At 51.3% G+C, this 26,920-nt stretch overlaps 1 protein-coding gene across 1 annotated transcript; it reads right to left on the bottom strand.

Moving 5' to 3' along the window:
* Nucleotides 1-4,921: 4,921 nt before the first annotated feature.
* DSTN (destrin, actin depolymerizing factor) lies at nucleotides 4,922-19,849 on the bottom strand. The gene is made up of 4 exons (XM_054170965.1): nucleotides 19,707-19,849; nucleotides 8,352-8,659; nucleotides 8,063-8,139; nucleotides 4,922-6,299 (listed from the first exon to the last, which is right to left on the bottom strand). Exons 1-4 carry the CDS (start codon nucleotides 19,707-19,709, stop codon nucleotides 6,190-6,192), a joined length of 498 nt encoding a protein of 165 aa, XP_054026940.1. The 5' UTR covers nucleotides 19,710-19,849; the 3' UTR covers nucleotides 4,922-6,189.
* Nucleotides 19,850-26,920: the final 7,071 nt, after the last annotated feature.

Here is a 26,920-nt window from a genome sequence, read left to right as displayed (position 1 = left end):
CCCCCCCTTAACAGCTGAGCCCCCAAACCAACCAGCCCGAGGAGGGAGGGCTGGTGGTCCCACATCCCACATCTGCTAGTGGAGCAGTTGGGCTCTGCTGGGGCTCCAGAGAGCTGCACCAGTGCAGATTCGGTGTCCCCAGCACGGGGACGTATCTGAAGGGGGGAGGTGGAGAGGGAGGGCGCTTGGCTCTTTTCAGTGGTGCCCAGTGACAGGATAGGGGGCAGTGGGGACAAAGCAGAAGGCAGGTTTCACCTAAGGAAAAAGGGCTCTGCTGTGAGGGTGGCAGAGCGCTGGACCGGGCTGTCCAGAGAGGTTGTGGAGTCTCCTCCGAAAGCGTTCCCAAGCCGTCTGCACGTTGTGATCCTGTGCGATTCGCTCTGGGTGCCCCTGCTCCAGCAGGGGAGCTGGACGAGATGATCTGCGGAGGTCCCTTCCCGCCCCCAGCGCGCAGTGCCAGCAGCAAGCCGCCTGCTGGGGCGAGGGAGAGGCTGCGCCTCGGAGCGGCCAGCCCCTGCTCCCCCGGGCCTGGCGGGGATTTCACAAGGCACAGCCCCGGGGCGGGCCGCGCTTGGCTGAGCCTGCTCTCCTTTTCCCCAGGCAATCCCTGCTGCTGGCTTGTGGCTCAAGGCAGCTAGGATCAGCAGCCTTCGCCTTTTTCTTCACAGAATCACAGAATGTTAGGGGTTGAAAGGGACCTCGAGAGATCATCCAGTCCAACCCTCCTGCCAGAGCAGGATCACTTAGAGCAGGTCACATAGGATCTAATCCAGGTGGGTCTTCAGTGTCTCCAGAGAGGGAGTCCCCCTGGGCAGCCTGTTCCAGTGCTCTGTCACCCTCACTGTGAAATAATTCTTCCTCCTGTTTCCATGGAGGTTCCTATGCCTTCAGCTTCCACCCACTGCCCCTTGTCCTGTCACTGGGCATCACCAAGCAGAGCCTGGCTCCAGCCTCCTGGCACTCACCTTTACATGTTTATCAACATGAATGAGGTCACCTCTCGGGCTCCTGTTTCCAAGCTAAAGAGTCCCAGCTCCCTCAGTCTCTCCTAAGGAAGATGTTCCACTCCCTGCATCATCTTTATACCTCTGTACTGGATCTTTTCAAGCAGTTTCCTGAGGTTCTTCTTGAACTGAGGGGCCCAGAACTAGACACAATATTCCAGATGCAGCCTCACCAGGGCAGAGCAGACAGGGAAGAGAACCTCTCTCCACCTACTGACCACAGCCCTTCTAACCCACCCCAGGATACCATTGGCCTTCCTGGCCACAAGAGCACATTGCTGGCTCACGGGCAACCTCCCATCCACTTGCTGTAGTCCTGTTAGGGTCTGCCCAGCAGCTGGCCAAGCCCTAGGAAGTGTTCCTCATCTTGTGTCTCTTCCTTGCCTTGCATATTCAGGCCTTGCAGGAGAAACCTTAACTGAGAAGGCTTCCAGCAGTCACAAGAGGAAATATTTCCCTGGGTGTTGTTTTTAATCCCCTCCCACTGCAGGAGCACAACCAACCTCAGGAGGTGGTGAGGTTCAGCCCACTTAACTCCATGGCATGGGCAAGCCTGACTCATTAGAGCTCTGATGGTTAACAGTTACTGGCAGCCCTGGAGTGCAGGATCTTTCCAGAGAGGACTTGGTGTGAAGGACTTAAAAGCAGCCAAAGCCTGTCCAAGCCAGCTTAAGGTGTGAGGCCACACCTAACCAGGGCTCAAAGTGCCACCTGGGATCTCTCATCTGTCAAAGTCCTGGGACTAAGACACTTTGTACCCAAGTCCTTGGTCCAGCAAAGGCTTTCATCTTGTGGGAAATACCCTCCTGCCTTCCAGGGCTAACATCCTTCCCTATTTGTAGGGTTCTCTTGCTCCATCTTCCAACCAAGGAAGGAAATCCCAGGCAGAAGTCCACTACAGTGTGACCTGGGCTGGCTGATATGCCTGGAGGCAGCAGTTATTAGCTGGATCATGGCTGGGAGTTCCCTTTGTTTGTTCAGGCAGCACCACTCCTGCTGTGTCACTCCAGCTTCCTTATCTCAACCTGGACTTTGGACAGCAACCAGGACTGCAGCCATTCAGGCAAGGAGGAGCTGTTTATGACAATGATCATAGAACGGTTTGAAGGGACCTCCAAAGGTCATCCAGTCCAACCCCCCTGCAGTCAGCAGGGACATCCTCCATTATAACAGGCTGCCCAGAGCCCTGTCCAGCCTCACCTTGAATATCTCCAGGGATGGGGCCCCAACCACCTCCCTGGGCAACCTGTTCCAGTGTTCCACTATCCTCCTGGTAAGGAACCTGTTCCTAACATCCAATATAAATCTGCCCCTTGTCCTGTTCACTACAGGCCTTTGTAAACAGTCTCTCTCCATCCTTCTTGTAGCCCCCTGAAAGGTACTGGAAGGTCATTAGGTCTCCCTGGAGTCTTCTCCAGGCTGCACACCCCCAGCTCCCTCAGCCTGTCCTCATAGCAGAGCTGCTCCAACCCCCTGAGCATTTCCATGGCCCTCCTCTGGACTCACTCCATCAGGTCTCTGTCCCTCCTGTATTGAGGGCTCCAGAGCTGGACACAGTACTCCAGGTGAGGTCTCAATGGAGGAGAGCACAGTGGCAGAAGTCACTTCTCTCTGCTGGCCAAGCTTATTTTAGTGTAGCTCAGGATGCCATTGGCCCTCTGGACTGCAGGTATACACTGCTGGCTTGTGTCCAGATTCTCATCCACAAACACCCCCCCAAGTCCTTTTCTGTAGGGCTGCTCTCAATCTCATCATCCCCCAGCGGGCACTGGCATCAGGGATTGCCCAAACCTAGGTGCAGGACCTTGCACTTTGAACCTCATGAGTTTCTCCTCACCCCACCTCCTCAGCCTGGCCAGGTCCCTCTGGATGACATCTTGTCCTTCATAGATCAACACCACCACTCAGCTTGGTGTCATCAGCAAACCTGCTGAGAGTCACTCAGTCTCCTTGTGCATGTCATTGATGAAGCTATTCAACAGCGCTGGTCCCAGTACAGACCCTTGGGGGCCACCTCTTGTCACCCATCTCCATGTGGACATTGAGCTGTTGGACATGACTGTCCAGCCAACTCCTTATACTGTCCACCCAGCTAAGCCATACCTCTCCAGTTCAGAGAGGAGGATGTTATGGGGGACTGTGTCAAAGGCTTTACAGAAGTCCAGCCAGATGCCATCTGTTGGTCTTCCCTTGTCCACTGATGTAGTCACTCCATTGTGGAAAGCCACCAGGTTGGTGAGGCAGGACTTGCCCTTGGTGAAGCCATGCTGGCAGTCTCCAATCACCTCCCTGTCCTTCAGGTGTTCCAGGAGGATCTGTTCCATGCTCTCCCCAGGCACAGAGGTGAGGCTGCCAGGTCAGTAGTTTCCAGGGTCCTCTTTTTTACCCTTTATTGTATCATGAGCATCCAGCATGGGCCAGCTCAGGAGCTGATGGAAACAAGCAAAAAGCCCTGGCAGAAACCAGGCTGCTTTGCTTGCCTCAATCCCAGAAAGCTTTGCTCTGGTGGATCTCTCTGCTCAGAAAACCCCTTGTGCTCCCAACCCTGTGACCTGTGTGGGTGCCAAGTTGGAGCAAGGAGCCAATGCCTGCCTTTAATTAAGGTTTTAACCAGGCACCATGGGCAGAGAGGGCACAGACTGGGTTAGGTAACCACCCATTCTTTCCCTGGCCTCTGGGAAACCAGCAGAGTGCCCTGCTCAGGAGCCACAGGGACAGGAGAGATTTCTTCTGTCCCTGAACATCTGGCAGGAGCTTAGAGGAAGGGACAGTCTGTCCCTGCCTGGGCATCAACAAGCTGGCCAGAGAAAGCTCCCTCAGTGCTCACAGGGGAAGCAGCACAAAATGTCTGCTGCCTTCCTCCTGCTCAGACTGCAAAGAGATGTTTGGGTTATGAGTTGGGGCTGTTCAGCCTGGAGAAGGCTCCAAGGGGACCTTCTAATGGCCTTCCAGTACCTGGAAAGGGGCCTACAAGAAAGCTGGGGAAGGACTTTTTACCAGGGCTTGTAGTGAGGAGGGGGAATGGATTGAAGGTGGAAGAGGGGAGATTAGGAAGAAAAGCTTTGCAGTGAGGGTGGTGAGACACTGGAACAGGTTGCCCAGGGAGGCTGTGGATGCCTCCTCCCTGGAAGTATTCAAAGCCAGGCTGGACAAGGCCTTGAGCAACCTGATCCAGTACCCATGGAGGAAGCGGGGGGCAGGTGGTACTAGGTGATCTTTAAGGTCCCTTCTAACCCAAACCATTTCTGATTCTAAGGAAGCTTCCCCAAGCCCTGGAAACGTGGCTCCAAAACCTACAAGGCAGAGAGCAGATGCTGTGAGGGAGCCAGAGCCTGCAGCAGCAGGGCTGGCAGTTGTCCTGCAGAGCCAAGGAGGGAACGCACATGACCCCCCAGGTCTTTCTTGCAGCCTGCTTCACACCCTCCCCACTCCCCTCCACCCCCCAAATCTTTTCTCCCCCCTCACTGTGGGAGGGTGTAGCAGCTCCCTGAGCACAGCCCAGCCAGCAGCACCCACCCCCAGCCTCCTGGAGAGGAGGGCTTGGAGAGGAACCAGTCAGCGGACCAGGGGAGGGAAACCCCATTTATTGAGGCTGCATTTGGCACGCACAGAACACATCACAGTAATGCACTGGAGGCTAAGGGTTTGGATCTTTTGTTGTTGTTGTTGTTTGATTTTTTTTGTCTTTTTTTTTTCTCTACAGACATACAGGAAAACTCTATGCAACTCCCATGTACACATTACACAAAAGGAAACAGCTTTAATCAACCACTGGTGAAACATGGAAGCCTTTCTGGTTTGGTTTGGTGGTGGTTTTGTTGTTGGTTGGTTTGTTGTGTTTTGAAGATCTCTGTAGCTGGCACAGGAATGGTTTCTGACCCACCCCCCCCACCCCGCCCTCCCACCCCCCTCCCACCCAAACACACACACTCCCCATCCCATACAAAAGGCATTTCAGGTCAAATTCTCTAGTAGGTGAATTATTTTTCCATGCATTTCTACAGGATTAAAGAAGCCAACAGACCAAAAGCAAAAGAGAAGTTAAACCAAAAAAAGCCCAGCTCAAGGCAGATTAGTCAGGCTGCTTGGTTGGACTCAAATCAAACCAATAGCAAGGATGGACAAATGGACCAAGTGACCATAGACTGGGGGAGTGGGGGGGCTGAGAACACCACTTTGGGAGGGGTGGTTGACTTCTTGCTGTGCTAGCCCCTAACCAGGAGAGTTCTGACACAAGCATCTGCCTTTGTAAAAGCTTCAGAAGCATCCCAGCTGCTAGTTAAGTGTAGGTAGGAAAGGAACTAAGGAACTTCTAAGTGCAACTTAAAGGTCAACAGAAAAGCAGTTTTGTATAGAATCACTCAGGCTGGGAAGAGACCTCAAGACACTTCATAAGGAGGGGGGAAAAAAAAAAGACTCAGAAGGATAAAAATGGAGCCTACAGAACAAGTGAACCTTTAATTATTATTACTGCACTGTGTGAAGTTTCCAACAGAAGAGTGGATTTAGGACTGTCCCTCCAGAAGGAAGTGTTGTCTATTTTACCTCTAACCTCAGAATTAGCCTTTGTTAGTACTGCCAACTGCTGCCAACTGCAAGCACTAAGAATCTTAACCTAAAAGTTTTGGTGCCAACAACAGGTTGCTTTAAGCCTAGCTTTTAACTACAAGGTTTGGGAAGTCTTTTGGACTTCAAACAGTTACAAGAGGAAGTCTTTTGGATTTCAAAGAGTTACAAGAGGAAAAGTTTTCAGGAGTTTGGCAGTTTGAGGCCAGGAGCCTCCAAGAGACTGATTTGTCTTACACTTTAGACTAAGGAGAACAAAAAAAGCCAGGAAGGAGGTTGTTGGTACCTTCCCCCCCCCCCAGCCTTTCAGCCCACGATAACACTGCTGCATTGGATCGAATGGAAGAGCTCTGATGTTAAGCCAAGGAGGGGAGGGGGACAAGATTGGGCTGGAGAACCAATGCAAATATTCATACACCAAGAAAACTCCTTCGATTCGGTTTATTTAGGGTCATTTGTACAGAACGAGCTACATCTCCAAAAATCTACTTTTGTTTTGTTTTTTATTCTACAAGACAGCTTCCCTACAGTTAGTGAAACCCTTGCCTAGAATGGTTGTTGTACATGACTGATATATTAAAACATGGAATGCTTGTAGAGTTGTGGCACTGTATGACATCTACACGGGACTTCCTTCAAAAGCTACGACTAGGGAGCCTCCTAGCTTCTCGGCAATGCAAGCTCGGTTGAGGTCCTCTGGCCCATTTGCTTGGCATTCATGCTTTATGCCTAAAAAAAGAGGCAAAACACTCAATAAAGCAGCATTTGGAGGTGCTGGTCATCAAAAGGAACACGCTTGGTAGTCATATTAGAAGAGGCGATCCAGGTGCTCGAGCAGGGAAAGCCCTGCCTTAGGGATTTGGATGGGTCTCCCCCAACCCCGAGAGGTCACAGCAGACATCTGGCTCCACACTGAACAGCAACAGAGAAACACCAGGGAGGAAGCTCCACGCTGAACAGCAACAGAGAAACACCAGGGAGGAAGCTGTCTCTAGATCAGTGCTCAGGCTGTTAGCCCTTTCACTGCCCAGCTCTCATTTCTAGTGCTACCCTCGATATGGCAGCTGAGGGAGCTGCACATGAACACATTAGAATCACAGCATCAACCAGGTTGCAAGTGACCTCCAAGATCAAGTCCAACCAATCCCACAACCCTATATAATCAACTAGACCATGGCACAAAGTGTCTCATCCAGGCTTTCCTGAAACACTTCCAGGGTTGTCAACCCCACCACCTCCCTGAGCAGCACATTCCAATCTCTCTTTCTGTGAAGAACTAAGATCAAGCCTAAACTTCCCCCTGCACAGCTTGAGACTGTCTCCTCTTGTTCTGGTGCTGGTTGCCTGGGAGCAGAGACCAACCCCCAGCTGGCTACAACCTCCCTTCAGGTAGTTGGAGAGAGCAATAAGGTCTCCCCTGAGCCTGACTAGTGACTAGGCTGCCAGCTCAGCTCTGGAAGGGTGGCTGAAGGAGTCAGAGTGACAACCTGAGGTGCAAAGAGCAGAAAGACTTTGCTGGTCTAAGACCAGTCTCCTCCTCTGGAGACTTTCCAGCCCCACCTGGATGTGTTCCTGTGTGACCTGTGCTAGATTCTGTGGTCCTGCTCTGGCAGGGGGGTTGGACTCAGTGGTCCCTTCCAACTGCTAACATCCTGTGAGCCTGTGGTTTCTCTTTTTTTTTGGAGGGCAAGGAACCCAACCCAAACCTGTCTCAGATGGAGGAAAGTAAACTCTTCAGGATTCCATTTTTTCCCCCCTTTTAGTGAACTTCCACATGTGCACACAGAGTCCCCCTGGGTGGCACCAAGCTGCTAAGCAGGCTGTCCTGTGAAGGCTGGCGGTGCTGCACAGTGATCCTGTCAGTCTTGCACGCTCCCCAGATTCTTGGCCAAAGTGCAGCATGAGGAACTGAAGCTGGGGCCAGTGCTAAGCTGGCTCCAGCACAGTGACCCGCTCAGCATGAACGTTCTGAATCCTTGCTGCAGCAAGGTTGGCCATCGTTGGCCAGCTCCTGGCAGGCTGGACAGAACTTTGGTTCCCCCCTTGGAGAGGCCTTGTGGAATAAGTAATCACTCCTGCATCTCAGAGATGAAGTGAATTGGTAATTACTACTACTACAGCACTCTTAAAGAGAGGATGGATTGTGTCTAGACACAGGGCTGGAGGTCTTCTGCCATTAGGTGTGCCCTGGTTTCCAGCCTGTTTGGTGCAGCTGTGCTGCCCTGACCACAACAGCTCTGCTATCACGCACTGCCAAGCCTGCTCTTGTCCTGAGCACCATTCTAGAGTCAGACTGTGGAAATTTCAAGCCAGTGCTTGTTTTAGCTCTGGTCACAGGGCATTTAATCCAGGAAGGTCTCATCTCTAACTAGTATCTTCAAAAAAACCCCAGCCAGAACAAACAACTCAAACCAATTAGCCAAGGGTTAAGCCTTGCTGTGCAGGCATTCCCAGGGCACGGCACAGCCAGGACTGTTGGCTCAATTACATACCTTGAAACTTCTTTTTGATTGCATCCTTGGAGCTTGCGTAGATCATCTTACTTTTGAGAGGTGCTTGTTCTGGTGCCCTGGTGGAAGAGTGCAGTTAAGTGGTATTTATTATCCAGCATGGACAGGAAAGGATCCTACTGGTTATGAACAACCCAAACAGCTCAGGGCTTAGACTGCCGGCACGGGGCTGCTCGCTCGGCCAGCCTGGACAGCACAAATGCTCCCATCACCTCAGCCAGGGTGCCTGGAGCTGCCTGTAAGGAATGAGGGAGTTGGGAAGGTGGCTTACCACAAGAAAAACATCAGCTCTTCTTTTTTGGACTCCTTGGTCTCGAAGCTTGCATCATACAAGGCATAGCGGCAATCCTTCTCCGGAAGCATCTGCACAAAGTGCTTGAAAGGGTCGGTAACTGTCACCCCGACGTCTCCCACCAGAATCTCTTTGCCTTCTTCCACAATAATGCACTTTTTGTCTGGACTGAGGCAGAAGATGACAGCCTTCTTCCTCTTCTTGATTTCCTCAGGCGTGGAGCACTTCCGCACTTTCATGTCGTAGAAGATACGGCACACCTCATCGGCCACTTGTACTCCAGATGCCTGCAGAGACAACAGCAAAGAGCTTTAGGGCTGCACAGCTACCTCGCTGCGCTGCTTCACACCTGAGGCTGGAAGGCAACCAATCCCAGCAAGTCACCAGTGGCCTGAGTCTCCCTGGAGAAGGCTGCAGGCGCCGTGCTTTCCAAGCCCAGCAAAGAATGTGGAGTCTTGACGCTGCCCATAGCGAGCTGCCAAACCAAAGCCATTCCAAAGAAGGCACAATCCTACTGCAGATTAGGACATGGCTTTGGGGCAGTTTCACAGGAGTGTCCACCCCTTGTCCTCTGCAGAGTCAGATGCAGCAGATCCTTTGCCATTACAGCAGCTTATTTTGTTACCCTCACAGACTTTAGTGTCCTAATGGATCTTTGCTTCCAAGTCTCCTACAATGTTTGCTAGCAGAACTTCAGTAACAGAAGTAAACCACCTCCAGACTCCCTGCTTGCCACATGGACCTGGTTTAGAGATTGAGAGAGATGTGGGGGGTCACTGACACTGTGGGGGAAGCTTTTGCATCTCAACAAGCTGACTTTCAGAAATTGCTCTGAATTCAGTGTTTTAAAGGGACCACTTGCAGGTCTGAGTTAGAAGTGCCTCCCTCACAGAAGCTCCTCCATGCCTTATCAACTTCCCCCCCTCTACACCACCTTGAAGTCTGGTGGGAAGTTCTAGTTACTCAGTGGCATCTCCCTGTGCCAGCTGCAAGAGGAGGTACAGCTGCAGCATCACGCACCTAATGTTAAAGGCAGCTGCACAGAATGAAGAGGATAAGACTCAGCAAGAAAGACAAGAGGCTGAACTGCATTTTCTCTCCTGCTGCTTTTTTGGGGGAATGAAACAAAAGAGAGAGGAAAAACAAAAAGAGGAGGCAGGGTAGAGGCAGCTGTATCTGAGTTTTGTTCTCAGAGCAAGCACAGCAAAGTTGGAGAGCGCAAAAGCAGCTGTGCAACTGCAAATACTACAAATGCAAGAAGCCACACAGGCCAGCAGAGACACTGCTTGGAAAGGAGGACATCATGGGCAGAGCAGTGAAGACCAAACTGAAGCTTGTCCAACACTGATCTCTCTGTTCCAAATGCTGCATGCAGCGTGAACTGTGCGATTCCTTTCTGATGCTGCTCCTTTCCATGTTGGTTTTTGGTCAGTGGTGTCCAGGAAGAGGGACAAGGAGCAATGGACACAAACTGGAACACTGGAGGTAAGTATAAGGAAAAACTTCTTTACTTGGAGGGTGGCAGAGCACTGGCCCAGGCTGCCCAGAGAGCTTGTGGAGTCTCCTTCTCTGGAGGCATTCCAAACCCACCTGGGCTGGTTGCTGCGTGGTTTACTCTGGGTGCTCCTGCTAGAGCAGGAGGGTTGGACTAGGTGATCTTCAGAGGCCCCTTCCAAACCCTGCCAGTGTGTGATGATTCAGTGATATCCTCAGCTATAAAAATGAGCCTCCTCCCTCTGTGTAAACTGCCCCACGTCACCAGAGCAGTCAGCAGCACCGCCCCGCCAGCTGCGGCGCCGTGCGAGATACGCCGACGGAACGAGACTAAAGGTTGCTCTTCAATTGCGTTCCTCCCTTCAGCCCAGCTCCAAAACGTGTGCTTGGTGGATTCATTCTGTGGGGAATGTTGTACCTGGTCAGAGTGGAAGGGTTCTGAAGGAACAGCAAAGTTCAGGGGCCGAGACCAGGAAGATCCCTGGCAAAGGGGAACTGCTTGGTGCTAGCTTTCCAACAAGCTGCTCCTGAGAGCCGGGTCCTGACTGGACAACTACTTCACATGCATATTAATACTAGGTCTTGACCAATGTCTACCTCACAGGACCTCAGATGAACCCAGATTTTCCCTCTTCCTTCTGACACCTCTCCTGTAAATTCTACTGGCTGGCACAGATTTGCTTACCCAATAAAGAGAGGTGGCACAGCTGGCAGAATCCATTACCATAGAGTTTGGTAATCTAGCTCTTGCCAATGCTGATCATGCAGAATTAGCACAATCTCACTACAAGAAAGACACTGAGGTGCTAGAGCGTGTCCAGAGAAGGGCAACAAAGCTGGGGAAGGGTCTGGAGCACAGGAGCAGCTGAAGGAGCTGGGGTTGTTTAGTCTGGGGGAGGCTGAGGGAGGATCTTCTGCTTTTGGCTCTCCACAACTCCCTGAAAGGAGGTTACAGTGAGGTGGGGATCAGTCTTTTCTCCCTAGTATCAAATGACAGAATTAGAGGAAATGGCCCCAAGTTGTGGCAGGGGAGGTTTACACTGGATATTAGAACAAATTTCTTTCCTGCAAGAGTGGCGAGGCATTGGAACAGGCTGCCCAGGGAGGTGGTTGTGTCACTGTCACTAGGCATTTTGGGACACAGTTTAATGGCCACAGTGGTGTTAGGCTGATGGTTGGAATCAATCTTAGACATCTTTTCCAACTGAAACAATTCCATGATTCATAAAGCAGCAAATCTGAGAGAGAAGCTCTCTCTAGTGTGTAGAACAGCATTCTTTAGGGGTTCACTCAAAGACAAGGGGAGCGCCCTCTGGATTCACAATGCAGGGTCTTGTCTATAAGGGGTAGGTTATCTATCCAGAATCCCTTGCAGTTACTTTGGGAGAGCAGAACAGGGAGTAAGGCAGTGTGCCTCAGCTGCCTGCACAGCAGCCACCCTTCTGCAAATCTCCACTGAGGCAAGGAAAGCCTATTCCAGGATAAATTTGAGCAAAAGTGCAAACATCAGCTCTAAGTGACTCATCTCTGTGTCACCTCCTCCATACAGAGAGACTGCACTTTGTCAGAGTGCCACTGAGAACTAGTGAGGAATAAAGGTCCTTGTCTTCCTGTCCCTGTGGTTGGTATAGGCAGGAGCTCTCTGGGAAAGCTTTGAATAATATAAGGTTCTCCTAATAAAGCAAACAGTGCAGCTCTTGCTATTGCATCATTCACTAAGGACAAACCCACAGGGAGCTCAAGACAAACCTTTCCCCTCCCCCACCCAGAGGTTTGTCTTCTAACATGGCATCTCAGTAGCTGGCAACAGGGGTTAATATTCAGGGTTTAGCCACAACCCCCTCAAAATTCTAAGTAGGCAATGCTCAGAAAGCCTGAACTAGCATCCACTTAGCTCTGCATTGGACAATTCTGGATGGTTACTCCAAGATCACAACTAATTACCCTTCACCAGTTCCCACTGTCAAGGAGTTAGCTTTGAAAGAAGAGGTCAGTGGCTGCAGCAGAGCAAGAGAGCCAGAAGCATGAGGGCTGATGCAAACAGTGCAGTTCAGAGCTTGTACTTCTGCATAGCCACAAACATGTCTCCAAGTCAGGAGACAAGAGGTTTCCTTATAAAGAAACTGAGCACTGCTGGCAAGTCAATTCAGATTCCAAAAATGCTGGGAGTATTTAAGTCTGGAAACTCAAAATTCACTCTGAAACTGCAGCTGGTAACAGGGACCAGGCAGAAACTGAAGGGACAATGATAAAACCAGGATTTTTTCCCCTTTAATTAGTTTTCCAAAGCAAAAGGCTGTTAGTAGCTGGTGCTGCACCTTTCCACAGCTGCTGTACAAGCCATGGATTCATCACACAATGCATCAGCAGTCATTAGACTGGTAGGGAAAAACAGATTTCCCCCCCCCCAATCTCAGAAAACCCTATAGCTGAGTCACAGCATGGGCTGAAACGAAGCCACAAACTCCTGAGGCACCTATTACAAAACTAGATCTTTCTGAAAGCCACTGTAGGACTCCCTCTTCAACCCTAGCCTTGTACCCACCATAACTGGCTTCATAAATATCCTTAAAAAGAAAACAACCCCCCAAAAAGGCCAACCCAAACCCTAAGCAGCTTGTGTTGATAGGGTGGATGCAAGCATCCAAAGAGACCAATTGTGGCCTTCCAGTATCTGAAGGGGGCCTACAAGAAAGCTGGGGAGGGACTTCTCAGGATGTCAGGGAGGGATAGGACTGGGGGGAATGGAACAAAACTACAAGTGGGTAGATTCAGATTGGGTTAGGAAGACGTTCCTCCCCATGAGGGTGGTGAGAGACTGGCACAGGTGGTGGAAATCCCTGGAGGTTTCGAAGGCCAGGCTGGATGTGGCTGTGAGCAACCTGCTGTAGTGTGAGGTGTCCCTGCCCATGGCAGGGGGGTTGGAACTGGCTGATCCTTGAGGTCCCTTCCAACCCTGACAATTCTGTACTTCTGCACAGGGCAGCAACAGGATGACTGTTATGGGCACTGGAACAAGAAATGCCAAAGCCATAACCACATGTCCTCCATTGACACTCTTGTGTCTCTGCCCATTTGTGCAGAAGAAAACCTGTTGAGGAGTTTCCAACCTACCCCTCATGAAAGAACAGAAGTTGATCTGTTAGCCTGGATTTTCTCTCCTTGGCCCAGGCTCACTCTGCTCAAAGGATTCAATACAGCACACTTGTTTTGTGCATTGTGTCTCCAAGGCTGCGTGACTACAATCATCAGCCTGGTGGTGTTCCTCCCCCAGCACACAGCTATGGCTTGGAATGTGGGTGGCTGTTGGTTGAGCAGTACATGCTGCAGGTACTTCATAGAAACACTGAATTGTTTTGGTTGGAAAAGACCTTTAAGATCATTGAGTCCAACCCTTACGTAACTTCACCAGGGCTGGAGCTAAACCATGCCCCTCAACAACACATCTGTGCTTCTGAAATACCTCCAGGGATGGGGATTCAACCACCTCTCTGAAGAGCCTGTTCCAGTCTTTGAGAGCCCTTTCAGGGAAGTTCTTTCTTCTAACATCCAACCTAAAACTTCCCTGGTTCAACTTGAGGACATTTCCTTTTGTCCCATCACTTATTATTAGGGAGAAGAGTCTAACACCACCTGGCTCCAACCTTTCAGGAAGTTGTAGAAAGTGATTAAGGTTCCCACCTCACTACAACCTCCTCTCAGAGCCATAGAAAGCAATGAGGTCTCCTCTCAGCCTCCTTTTCTCCAGACTAAAGAAGCCCAGTTTCTTCATCTGTTCCTCACCAGACCTATTCTCCAGACCCTTCACCAGCTTTGTTGTCTTCCTAGCACGACCCCCACAATGGAATCCAGTATTTAAGTACAGGGGGACTCTCATGTCTCTACTGCTGCTGCCCATACTATTGCTGAGCCAGGGCAGGATGCTCTTGGCCTTCCTGGCCACCTGAGCACACTGCTGGCTCATTTTCAGCCAGATGTTGATCAACTTGAGATACATGGCAATCAGCCTCTGACATTCTGTTGTAGGGGACAGATCCAACCTGTAAACAGACAACACCAACTAGAAACAACTCTTGGGGCACAACTGCAGAGACTACATTCCAGCAGCCAGCCTAGTTTTAGAGGTGTTGAACCTTAAGCTCACTGAAAGGCAGCAGCAAGGATGCAAGATACCCAATTCATAGAATCATACAATTGCTTCAGATGGAAAAGACCCCCACAATCATGAGGTACAACCTTCCACATAAGACCACCACAGCCATTAAACCACATCCACACATTTCTTGAACACCCCCAGGGACAGTGACTCCACCTGCTCCCTGGGCAGCCTGTTCCAATGCCCAACCAAAAGATGGATCAGATGGGAAAAGGATGCCAGTACAGCACACTGAGGGAGACAGCCAGGCATGAATGGACAGACCAAGCTTCTCTGAGGGAACCATGAAATGAGCTGTGCTCTCTCCCAGTACCTCCATGCAGCTATTGCCAAGGCAGTGTTGTCTGACAGGCAGCGCTGCCTTGTCCATGACTCTGGAGCACTTGCACCAGTGTCTCCATTGTACTTTGATGCAGACTGCTGCAGGCACATGAGGTAATGGTTACATTAAATGCCTTGTCAGCATGTGCTGCAGTAACACAGCGGCTCTTATTCCCTACACAAAGCCATCATTCCTGCCTCAAGTGCAAAGCGAGAGCAGAATGCCAGCCCTACACAGGGCACCTCCAAGAGGCTCTTCCACCTAGCAGGCTTCCAAGTCAAAGAGCTGTCTCCAGCTGCCTCCACTAACAGCTTTAGACCTTTTGCCTCCATTGCCAGGCACTCCACAGCTGAAATTAAATAGGGGAAGAATAATCCAAAGCTTTCTCGGTAAAATTCTCAGACAGAGAAAGCTACCTTCAGGCTGACACACATCAGATGCCTGATAAACTGGATTTGTAGCAAGCCTGCAATGAAACACAGCTTTGAAACGATGCAATGTGCCTTCTCTTTTGTTAGCAAGCACTGTGAACTCCTTGAATAGTAAAAATGTTTTATCTGAGAGAAGCCTTTGTTCCCTCCTGAAGTGCAAGACAGTCGAGACGACTTTAAACTAAGGTCTCAGCGTGCCTTAAGACAAGCTGGAAGGACTAAATTTGGTTTTAAGCACTGACAATTTTGCAGTGTGGGTTTTCTTTTCCTGTGATCAGAACCCAAGAGCCCTCTGCACTGGTGCATGTGTTGTTTGTGCAGACTTTTCCTTTGGGCACCATGCACATACACTGTGTAGCCCAGCACAGAATATATGTAGCCACTCAAGGAGCATCCTTGCTTCCTGGAAAAACATGGCCCATTTGGAGAGAACTTGACACCAAGAACTTACTAAAGTGTACCTTGTTAATTGCTAAGGCAGCTTTGAGAAGGCTAGGGCTCCCACGCTTGCAAGTCACATTGCTGCCATAGCTTTGGTTCTCAGTATCTTCAGCAAGCATCTCGTCTGCCCTATGCTTGGCATGCCATCCCTATCTGCCTTCAAAATCCCCTACCAAAACTGCCTGTGGAACCACGTGGCATTCCTGTCTGACTCAGGAAGGTGTCATAGATAGTATCTCTGTGACAAATGCTTGTGACTGCTTGAGTGTTCTGGGACAGCAGCCTTCATAAAGCTGGCCCTTACACTGCCACACAATACCCTGAGATATCACCAGCACCCAGAGCTTGAAGGGAAAATTAAGCCAAGCTGGTTGCGAGAGGATCTATCAGAACAAGAAGGTTGCTGAATTTCTCATTGCAGCAAAGGAAACAGACTGCCCAGGGAGGTGGTGGAGTCATTGTCCCTGGAGGTGTTCAAAAAGCTTGTGGCCATGGCACTTGGGGACATGGTTTAATGGCCATGGTGGTCTTAAGTTGATGGTTGGACTAAATGACCTTGGAGGTCCTTTCCAAAGAATCAACTCCATGATTCTATGATAGGCTGGAAGAAGATATGGCCAAATGAGGCCTCTGCAAAGGTGTCAGCAATGGCAAACCACCTGACTGAAAAGGTGGGTGCTTAAAAAAAAGATATTCCTTTGCTTTTGTTATTTCAGATGTCAAGAAAACCCATCTGACATTACCACCTCCACTGAGTAGGAAAGGAGGTAATGCACAAAGTGACTTGTCTAACTTCACCTCAAAGACCAGCAGCACCAGTGTGGGAACACCAGTGACATCCCAACAGTTCTCTGCTACCTACAGCTGGACAGACAGATGTGGGGCAGCCTATACATCTGAAAGTCCAAAGCTTCAGCTGGGATCTGAGGCATGGTAGGAAATACAACCAACTGCCTTTTTACTGCTGTTGTGTAAGAGGCCATTATTTGCACACCATAAACCAGCAAGAAGTACAGAGCTATTTGCCTATCAGTTGCAGGCAGATCTTGCCAGCCAGAGGGAAGGCTCTTATTTTGCATTATTTGGTCTCTTTTTGGTGGTTTTATTGTTTGTTTGGGGTTTTTTTTGCTTCTCTGTGTGTGTTTTGTTTGGTTTTTCCTTTTTTAGAGACAAGTTGTAGGGAAAGGAAACAAAACTCTATCCAGCTTTTTCCCCCCCACTGCCAATAAGAAAGGTTACTGACAAGAGGAGAGGTGAGAAAGCAAGTACAAAGGAAAAAAAGAAAAGTTTCCCCTGAATTGATGTTGTTCAGCTTTCAGTCAAAGAAATCATCACCTTCTCCATGCTGCCACAAGGTATAACGAGATGATAACCAAGAGAGAAGCAGCAATACCCACAAAAGGCAATCCCAGCAACACTGCTGAAAAACAGGAACTGTGGTAGGCAGTGGCAGGGCAGAAGTATTGGGTAGTACTCACTTCTGTGTCAAAAGAGTTTTTAAGGTAATGCCTGTGTAAGCTGGTACGTGACAGGAATCTTCAAGGAAAGCAAAGCTGCTCAGAACTGCATTCAGCACACAAATCAGCTATTCTAAGCCCAAGTGTCTGCAAGGAATTTCTTGAAGCCCTCCAGGCACCTACAGCAACTTACAGCTTAAACCTCACCCTTAAAAACAGGCTTTGAAGGACTGCTCTGGGCATCCCTGATACTGGTTACCAAGGTATCCTTCTTGGAGACTGCTATGAATACTGAACAGCCAGGCAAGCCAAAGGCTCTGCACAGCATTTACTTGCAAGATCTGGCTGTCTGCAGGCTCTCCTGCATGAGATTGCTTAGGTCAGCCCTTGCTCCCAGCAGGAGCCTCTTGATAGCGATATCTGACAAGGCAAGTGGGAACATGCCAGACACCCACACCACCAATTGTCATGAGCCTGTCATCTTGTATATGAGGCATATGTACCTTGTAATTACAGAGATTTGGGAACAGCATTGACTAACAACCAGGAAAAATCATTTGCACGGTGCTCCAAAGACCATGGACTCATTTAATCCAGCAGCAAACAAACTGAACCTTGTGGCAAGACAAAAACAAACACCCCACAAGGCAGAAAATCCAATGCTCTTTTGATACCAAAGGATGCCCTCCTGCTAGCATTACTGTACTTTGGCAGAAGGCCTACACCCTTTGCCCAAAAGCAAGCTCCTTGGAAGCAACTGGAGAGCATCATTAAGAAGCCACAAGACCCTACTCCAAAAGGAAACAAAAAGTCACTATGAGCAATACTATATTTGACTGACTGGGGAGTTCTCCAATTCGGAAGCAGGATGAAGCCTGACACACTGAGTAGTCATTCTAAACTTGGGTTTGCATACTGCAGAGGTGGTAGCTAGCTTGTTCAGACAAGTCTATTTTAAACAAGAGCTGCAAGTCTCGTCAGACACTTTTTTTTTTGCAGCTTCATCTGCAGCTCCCATTAGCTCTGCTCCACGCTGCACATCAGCTGGTGATGCTTCGATGTTAAGAGGAAACAAGGGAGATGAGTAGCACATCCTGTCTGCCTAGGCCTATACAGAATGTTAAATGAATCACAAAATACCAAGGGCTGGAAGGGACCTCAAAAGATCACCCAGTCCAACCCCCCTGCCAGCGCAGGATCACCTAGAGCAGATCACATAGGAACACACCGAGGCAGATCTTGAATATCTCCAGAGAAGGAGATTCCACACCCCCCCCATGGCAGCCTGCTCCACGATACTATTGTGAAGGCTTCACTATGTAACCCCTTGACTCAAGGAAAATGTGTCAAAGCAGACGGATGTTTGTTGCTAGACGTGTGTTTATGGATGAGTCAAGCAAAACCAGGAGGGTAATTCAAGAATTGTATGACCACATCGAGTTGATTAGAGATTAGAAAGAAATTCTTTAGAGTGAGAGTGGTGAGACACTGGAACAGGTTGCTCAGGGAGGTTGTGGATGCCTCCTCCCTGGAGGTGTTCAAGGCCAAGCTGGATGGGGCTGGTCTAGTGGAAGGTGTCCCCGCTCATGGCAGGAACTAAGTGATCTCTAAGGTCCCTTCCAACCCAAATCATGCCACGATTCTATGAATCTGAGTGTCTTGGTAGCCCGAGTTAAACAGGGATATGAACTTTAATGTGCAGGCAGACAAAGAGAAAGTGAACCACCATGAAGGGTAACAGCTGTTTGCTCCGTTCTGCCCCCGTTCCGAAGGGATTTTTATTGGAAGCCAGGGAACACAGGCAGGTCGGTGTGCGTGTTTAATACACTTCTGCATTTCCTCTATTTCCGCCATTATCTTTGATACATAATACAGGAAAGGTTTTATCTTCTCTGTGCAGAGAAACAAGACAAAAAAAAAAAAAGAAGAAAACCTCCCAGCTCCCTTAAAATGCTCGTTTCTTCAAGCGACCGCTGAAAAAAAAAAAACCCAACGAAAAACACCACCACCACCACCCCTCCGTGTTTGTCACAACCAGCGCTTTCCTTCCGCGAGTTTTGCTTCCCCTCTTTTGTCTGCTCGCAGGACTGCTGACTCCAGCTGCGCCTGATTAAGGGCGGCTTGGCCCCGAGAGGCTGCGCACTGGGGATGGCGAAGCGGGGCCCGGGGCTGACGGGAGGTGCTCGTCTCAGCCGCCTCTCTCCGCCAAGGTGCCGCCGCCGTCGTCTTTTTCTAGGCCAGGCCCCAAACCCCACGGCTTTGGGGAAAAGATGGCTCCCGACAGGGGCCGACCATCGGAGCGGATGCGGCTGAGGCCGCGCTTCCTCCCCAGCGCGGCAGCACCCCCCCGGGGAAGGCTCCCACCGCGACCCCATCCCCAGGCAATCCGTGGCGTGGGGAGCGGAATGCGCGAGCCACCGACACCACCCCCTCCCGGCCGCACCCTGCGGCACAGGGAGGGGCCGCGCATCACCCCGCGGCAGCCGCGTCCCGTGTGCCGTGCTCCCCCCCCCGGTCTTCCTCGTCTCCCCCCTCCACCGTGGCTGTTCCCGCCTCGCTCGCTCGCCTTGCCGCCCACCACCACCCTTCCCCCCGCTACCCCTTCACCCACCCCCCACCCCCTCCCCCCGCCACGGAATGGACGCGCCTGCCCCTAGCGCCAGTGTGCGGCACGGAACGTACCATCGCCTCACAGTGGGGAGAGGAAGATGGGGAGAGGACAGTTCCAAAGCCTCAAAGCGGGGGAGTAACCTTCCGCCGCCTCATGGCGGGATGGGGGCGGAAGGGGGGGGGGGGGGGGGGGAAGGGAGGAGAACGGATCCGTCGCCTCAGGTTCAAAGACGAAGAAAAGGACCGAGGGAAGGGAAAGAGAAGGAAAAGGGGGCCGCGATACTGTCGTGCAGCCGGAGCGCAGGCCACAATGCGACGGGCGGGCGGCATCAACCCCTACACACACTCTCTTCCCCGGGGATGAAGGCGGAGGAGGAAGATCAGGCTAAAGGCACGCTCCCCCAGCGGATCTGGGCTCCCTACCATGGTGTCGGCAGTACGCGGCAGGCGGCGGAGCTCGGTGCGGCGGCAGACGGCTGCTTCCCCTCGGATGCTGGGCGCGGCGCGGGCTCCGGCAGACAGGAAGGGAAGCGGCGAGGGCGCGAGCCGGGCGGAAACGCTGCGACGTCACGACGGCCGTGCCCGGAGGAGGAAGCGGTTGCTATGGTGGAAAGCCCTGCGTGGCAACGCCTTTAGGCCCTCCCGACTGGCCGATGGAGGTGAGCTCGCTCAATCGCAGTGGGGACCCGCGGGTTGATTGACGGCGATCGTGAGCCAGCCGGCCAATAGCGGCTTCCTCTCTGCGAGGTGGGGCGGGATTAGCTTCCCCTAGGTGTGGCGGGGCGGTGCTGAAGGCAGAGATGGGGGGCGCCGGGAAGCCGTGATGGAAAGGGCGGGTTTTTCTACGGGATTGTCGCGGTGTGGTAGGGGTTGGAAGGGGTCTCTGAAGTTCATCTAGTCCGGCCACCCCGCTAGAGCAAGACCACCCAGAGTAAACTGTCAGGAGATCTCGGAACTCTGCTTGCGTACAAGAATATACAAAGACAGCATCAGGGAGCTGTAAGCTACAGGCGATCCCCTCACTGTCTTACGAACACAGACTTGTTTTATTTGGAGAAGACCTTTTAGGATCATTGACTCCGACCATTTTCTCATTCTGCCGGGGCTGGTGCAAAACCATCTCCCTCAGCTCCACATCTCTGCCCGTTTGCAGCACCTCCAGGGGTGGAGAGTCAGCCTGCTCCCTGGGCAGCCTGCTCCAGTGCTTTAAGAACCCTTTCAGGGAAGAAGTGTCTGCAGATCTCCAGCCTAACCCATTTCCTTTTGTCCTATCGCTTGTAACTACGGGTAAGAGATTGAGCTTCACCTTTCTCTAACCTCCTTTCAGGGAGCTGCAGAGAGCAATGAGGTCTCCCCTCAGCCTCCTTTCGTCCATACTCAACACCCCCAGCTCCCTCAGCTGCTCCTCACCAGCTCTGTTCTCCAGACCCTTCCCCAGCTTTGTCGCCCTTCTCCGGACACACTCCAGCACCTCAACATCCTTCTTGTAGTGAGTGCCCCCAAAACTCAGCACAGTCCTCAAAGCGTGGCCTCACCAGTATGGAGTGCAGGGGGACAGTCACTACCCTGCTCCTGCTGGCCGCATTATTTACCATGGGGAAAAACGAAAACCACAAGCAGCCAGACAGAGAGGGAAGGGAGTGAGCCAGTCGCCAAAGGCAGGAGAACAGTGTTGGGGGGCGCCCAAGGGGGCAGCTGGAGGCTGCCATAGCCCCGAGGCAGCAGGAAAGGGAGGTGGCCTGAAGGAGAGGGAGCTGGGGGCGGGCGCTCAGCAGAGCTGACGAGGAGGAAGTGTGCTCCTTTTTGCCTGCCTCTTTCTTTCTCTCTCCGCTTTCTCTCTCCTTTTTTTTTTTTTCCTCTGAGGATTTTTTTCAATACCTACTTTGGTGCGATCTCAGTCAGGCACTCCTGATTGGCTCATGCCCGCCCTGCTCGCTGCTTGTTGCAGGAAACCCTGTGCGGATCTTCCTCACCACCAGCTGCAGCAGCAGGAGCCCCAGCCCCAGCCCCAGCCCCAGCTTCCCCCCCCCAGCACGAATCACAGCGACATCGATTTCAGGTAGCTAAAACAATGAACGGTTTGTCCTCAGGGCAAAGCGGAGAAAACGCTGCTGCTGCTGCTGAGACCGAGGGGTTGGAAGAAGCTGCTCCTCCATGGTTTATTGCAGTGCTTCCCCACGCTTGAAATGCTGCGAAAAGGCTTTATTTCCTTCACGTTTCTGGGCAGCCAAGCTGGAGCCTTTTGTCATCAGGTTACAGAAACATCTGCTGATGTGCAAACATGTAGACGTTTAGGTTTCATTCTTTGACTGCAGTGGTGTCCCTGGCTTGAATCGATGAGCAAAAAGCTGCTCACATCAAACCGTTTCATTGTGTCTCTGGCTGCTTGCGTGCAGAAAACAACCCAAGCCTCCATTGTGTGTTTTCAGGGCTGGGGTATGACGCAGCAGTCCTTCATGTAGCTAGCACGTAGCTTCAATGCTGAAGGTGTGAGCTGTGCCTTGGTGTTTCCATCCGTAGTGCTGTGCTCATTCAGGCTGTTTCATTTGGATGTTTTTTTTTTTCACTCTCTTGTGGCACATCCCTTTCAAGTGCTGTTGTTAGAGCTGCTGAAAGACCCCACACTGAAGGTGTGTATTGAAAAAGCAGCCCCAGTGTGTTAGGGCTAGGCTGTTAGCCCTTAGTGCGTGGGTGGCTTGCACTGGCCAGGGGGGGCCTTTTGCAGCAGCATTTACGTCAGATTTGTGGTGAAAGTAACAAAGGAGCTGCCAGCACAGCTTGGGCTCAAATTGAGGGTAGGTGGGCAGCTCTTCCCTAGGCTCTTTTCTGATGTGCTTAGAATCATAGAATAGAATCATAGACTCAACCAGGTTGGAAAAGACCTCAGAGATCATCAAGTCCAACCTATTACCTAATACCCAACACCTCAGGACAACTAAACCATGGCTCCAAGTGCCACATCCAGTCCTTTTTTGAACACCTCCAGGGATGGTGACTCCACCACCTCCCTGGGCAGCACATTCCCATGGCCAATTACTCTTTCTGTGAAGAACTTTCTCCTCATCCTTGAGCCTAAACTTCCCCTGGTGCAGCTTGAGACTGTGTCCTCTCCACAATCAAGGAATGCTTAAATTTGGACCAAAGTGGTAACTGATTGTGGAAGTAATAAGAATTGAGTAGGGGCATGGTGGGTTTGGGTTTGTTTGTTGTTTTTCTTTTAAACATATAATTCTAAAATCATAAAATCATGTCCTAGAATCAACAAGGTTGGGGAAAAGGAGTCAGATAAAATAGCAGAGCTTCAGTCATGGAGATCTAGTTCTCCAGACAACTTGGTTTGATCCTTTTTGCTGTGAGTGTTAGCCCAGTGGCAGGAGAGAATTGAAGGTGGGTGCTGCTTGCACAGTGGGGTCCTCCTTGCACAGTGCCAGAGGAGACCTCCAGCTCTCTTCAGAGATCTGGCCCAGCTGTGCTGCTCAGTCCTAAACTGACAGGAGTAATTTGTTTGTTACTGTTCCAAGCTTGCTCTTCACAGTCAGTTTGGTTATGAAAGAGGGGTGCAGAAGTAAGACATCCGGGGAGGAGGGGAAGGGATGATGTAAGGGCCATGAGAACAGGGCTGAAGCTGTTTCATACTGCATACTTATAAGGCAAAATGAGTTTTAACTGGCCTGTTGGCTCAGCCTGTTTCAAGAGGTCTTGTGTTTTTGGAAACACTACAGTGAGCTGAAAAGGTATCTCACTAGTTCAAGCAGCCTTGGCAAGGATGGGGGCTCCTTCACTAGCAGAGTGAGGCTTATTTGTCTCTCTTGTTTCTGACTCAGAAACTGCTGCATGTGCAGAGGGAGGGGAATCTGTTATTCTTGCCCTGTGCTGCTCCCTGACTCAACAGCCTGTGACCTTAAGATTCACCCCAGCTGTGTGCAGTGCTGCCATTTCCCTTGTAAAGCTGCTTGCAGCAGGTTCCTTGTGCAGCAGCTCTGTAGCTGTCATCTGGGTGCCTGAACTAAGGAGAAGCTCCTGTTTGGGGTAGGGCAGGGGGGATGGAACAAAACTAGAAATGGGGAGATTCAGATTGGATGTTAGGAAGAAGTTCTTCCCCATGAGGGTGGTGAGAGACTGGCACAGGTTGCCCAGGGAGGTGGTGGAAGCCTCATCCCTGGAGGTGTTTGCAGCCAGGCTGGAGGTGGCTGTGAGCAACCTGCTGTAGTGTGAGGTGTCCCTGCCCATGGCAGGGGGGTTGGAGCTGGCTGAGCCTTGAGGTCCCTTCCAGCCCTGACAATGCTGTGATTCTATGGCTCTTGGCCTTTCTCTTAACCAGGTTGCTGTCCTTCAGTCCTGCTCTTCTGATGGTGCTGGGACCTGGGGCAGAGGTGAGGAAGTGTGCCTTGTGGTTTATTGCCACACTAACCTTCTCATGGCTTACTGCTCTCCTAATGCACACCCTGTTACGGCCAGCTGCTGTACTGCTGTACCAGTGAGCAAGGTTAAAGGCTTCTTGGGGTGAGACTCTACCCTTTGCTTCCAGTGTTTCAGTAGAACACAACATTGTTATGAAAAAAAGAAATGGATGCTGTAGACCCCTGCAGCATGGTGGAGATGAAGGGGGTTTACTCCCTCTGCTGTTAGCCCACACTGAATGGGCTTTGTCCTTTTCTCCTGATGTTGGTGCTGTAAATAAGCAAGGCTGAAAGCTCAAGCTGGATGTCTTGGTGAACCATCTCAAAAGGTGAATCTCCCTTCCTTCTTATAAGGCAGATGGCATTTGCAATTAGCCCAAACCCCCAGGCCCTGTCCTTGTCTCCCCAGTCCACTGCCCAGTCATGAGGGGGCCCAAGACATTTCAGCAATCCTGGGTTTGGGGTGACTACCAGTCTGAAATGTCAGCATGAGTTACAGGCAACAGTGACAGAATCAGAGAATGTTCTGGCTTGGATGGGACCTTAAAGGTCATCTAGTTCCAACCACTGCACCATGGGCAGGGACACCTCCCACTGGACCAGGTTGCTCAAGGCCCTGACCAGCCTGGCCTTGAACACCTCCAGGGAAGGGCCATCCACAGCCTCCCTGGGCAGCCTGTGCCAGTGTCTCACCACCCTCTCTGGAAAGAATGTTTTCCTGATCTCCAGTCTGAATCTCTCCTCTTCCAGCTTAAAGCCACTCCCCCTTGCTCTATCACTTCAAGCCCTTGTCTAAAGCCCCTCTCCAGCTTTCCTGTAGGCCCTCTTCAGGTACTGAAAGGCTGCTGCTAAGGTCTCCCCAGAGCTTCCTGTTTTCCAGGCTGAGCAGCCCCAACTCTCTCAGCCTGTCCCCAGAGGGGAGGTGCTGCAATCCTCTGATCATCATGGCCTCCTCTGGACCCTCTCCAATAGATCCATGTCTGTCTTGTGTTGGAGACACCAGAGCTGGACACAGTACTCCAGGTGGGGTCTCACAGGAGCAGGGGGGCAGAATCCCCTCCCTTGCCCTGCTGGTCACACTGCTTGTGATGCAGCCCAGCACTTGGTTGCCTTCTGGGCTGCCAGTGCCCACTGCTGGCTCACATTGAGCTTTTCATCAACTGCCACCCCAAATCCTTCTCCTCCAGACCACTCTCAGGCCCCTGCTTGCCCAGCCTATGTTTGTGCTTGGGATTGCTCTGATCCAGGTGTAGGATCTTGCACTCGCCCTTCTGCCTAGTGAAGGATCACTTCAGAACCCAGCATGGTCAGTATCAAAAGTCATCTGTGGCTGTGGATGAGAGCCTGCCACCACCAGCAAGCAAAGTTCAGTAGCTCTGCCTCACTGCCTCTCTAGCCTTGGAGATTTGTGACTCCTTGCTTACTTTATATGCCTCAGCTATTTGAACTCCCCCTCCCGTCCTCCCAGCTACTGACTCATTTCCTCCTCTCAAACCTTCCTTTTTTAGCCCTTTCACTCCAAAGTATTTGGTGGCTGTTTTGAGCTGCCTGCTCCATGCCTTACTTAGGCAAACCTCCTACATGACAACCCTGCAAGCCTTGCTTTTGTACCATGGAAATAATTTGATTACCTCCCCCCCCTCCCTTCTGATATTTTCAGTTCTGAGGGGCAGTTTTTAGCTCCTCTTGGGCAGATTGTTTCTTTGCTGTTGGAAATGGGGGAGGCAGACAATCAGCACACAGCAGCTGGTTAGCTGAGGCTGCTGCTGCTAATTGCTGTTGTCTCCTTGTGATGCCCTGCTTCCCCCATCTGTCTGTACCCACCTGCTGTCTTTTCATATCGTTTTGCCCTGATCTCACAACTTGAGTGGGGAGATCAGAGCCCCCACATGGCAGGAGCATGCCCTACCATTATGTGCTGTCTCATGCAGCAGAGAGCCAGGTACTGTCCCCTTGTGTGAGGCCCTGATGTGGTAGTGGCCCTGAGCTTTCTGAGATTCACATAGAGTGGGGTGGGTAGCAAGGGACCTTAAAGATCACCTCTTTCCAACCCCCCTGCCATGGGCAGGGACACCTTCCACCAGCCCAGGTTGCTCAAGGCCTCATCCAGCCTGGCCTTGAACACCTCCAGGGAGGGAGCATCCACAGCCTCCCTGTGCAGCCTGTTCCAGTGTCTCACCACCCTCACTGGAAAGGATTTCTTCCTGATCTCCAGTCTAACTCCCCCCTCTTCCAGCTTAAAGCCATTCCTCCTCATCCCATCACTACAAGCCCTTGTCAGAAGTCCCTCTCCAGCTTTCCTGTAGGCTCCCTGCAGGTACTGGGAGGCTGCTATAAGGTTCTCCCCAGAGCCTTCTGTTCTCCATGCTGAACAGCCCCAGCTCTCTCAGCCTGTCCACATAGGAGGGGTGCTCCAGCCCTTTGGGTAAGGGCTGCTGGATGGTGCTGCAAGCAGACTGATGTGCCTGCAGTGTGGTCCACTTCACCTGGGGCTCATGGAACATTGGCTCTGGGCTGCTGGCTCTGCAAGGCAAAGATAATTTTAGCTAGGAACAGAGAGTCTCTCTGTAAACCTTGCAGTCAGAGCTATTTCCCTGGCAGCAACAAAGCCACCAGAAGTGCCTTGCTGCTTAGTAAATGCAATGGAATATAAATTTAAGGGGAAATTTCGGGGAGGAGGAGGAGAACCTGTACAGGATTGCCAGGAACTGCTGTGGTGCTCTCTTTGTCTTCCCAGGAGACAGTGTGGCAAAGCCAGGCAGCATGCAGGAGCCAGGAGCCTGGAGTCTAGTCTCAACCCATGTTAGCCTTTGAGGTGAGCCTGGGCAGCACCTTTCAGCCCTTTGCCTTACTTTCCCAAGGTGTTGATGTTGTTGCTGCCTTCTCCATGATGCAAGCTGGAATTAGTGGAGGCTGGAGCTGGGTGTTGCTTATAAATAGGTGCTGGTTTTACAGCAATGAAAGGGCTGTCCTAACTTACCATGGATGAATCACACCTGCAGTTCAGTTTGGGGGGCCCTCACTATAAGAAAAAATATTGAGGGGCTGGAGCAGGCCCAGAGAAGGGCAAGAAATCTGCTTGAAGAGTCTGGAGAACAGGGCTGGGGAGGAGCAGCTGAGGTCCTGAGGTTGTTTAGTCTGGAGAAGAGGAGGCTGAAGGGAGACCTCATTGCTCTCTACAAGTCCCTGAAAGGAAGCTGGAGCCAGGTGGGTGGTGGTCTCTTCTTCCCTAATAAC

The sequence above is a fragment of the Dryobates pubescens genome, chromosome 2 (assembly GCF_014839835.1).
Source record: "Dryobates pubescens isolate bDryPub1 chromosome 2, bDryPub1.pri, whole genome shotgun sequence".
Lineage (NCBI taxonomy): Eukaryota > Metazoa > Chordata > Aves > Piciformes > Picidae > Dryobates > Dryobates pubescens.
Note: the sequence above shows the minus strand (reverse complement) of the source record. Positions and strands in the feature narration are given on the sequence as shown.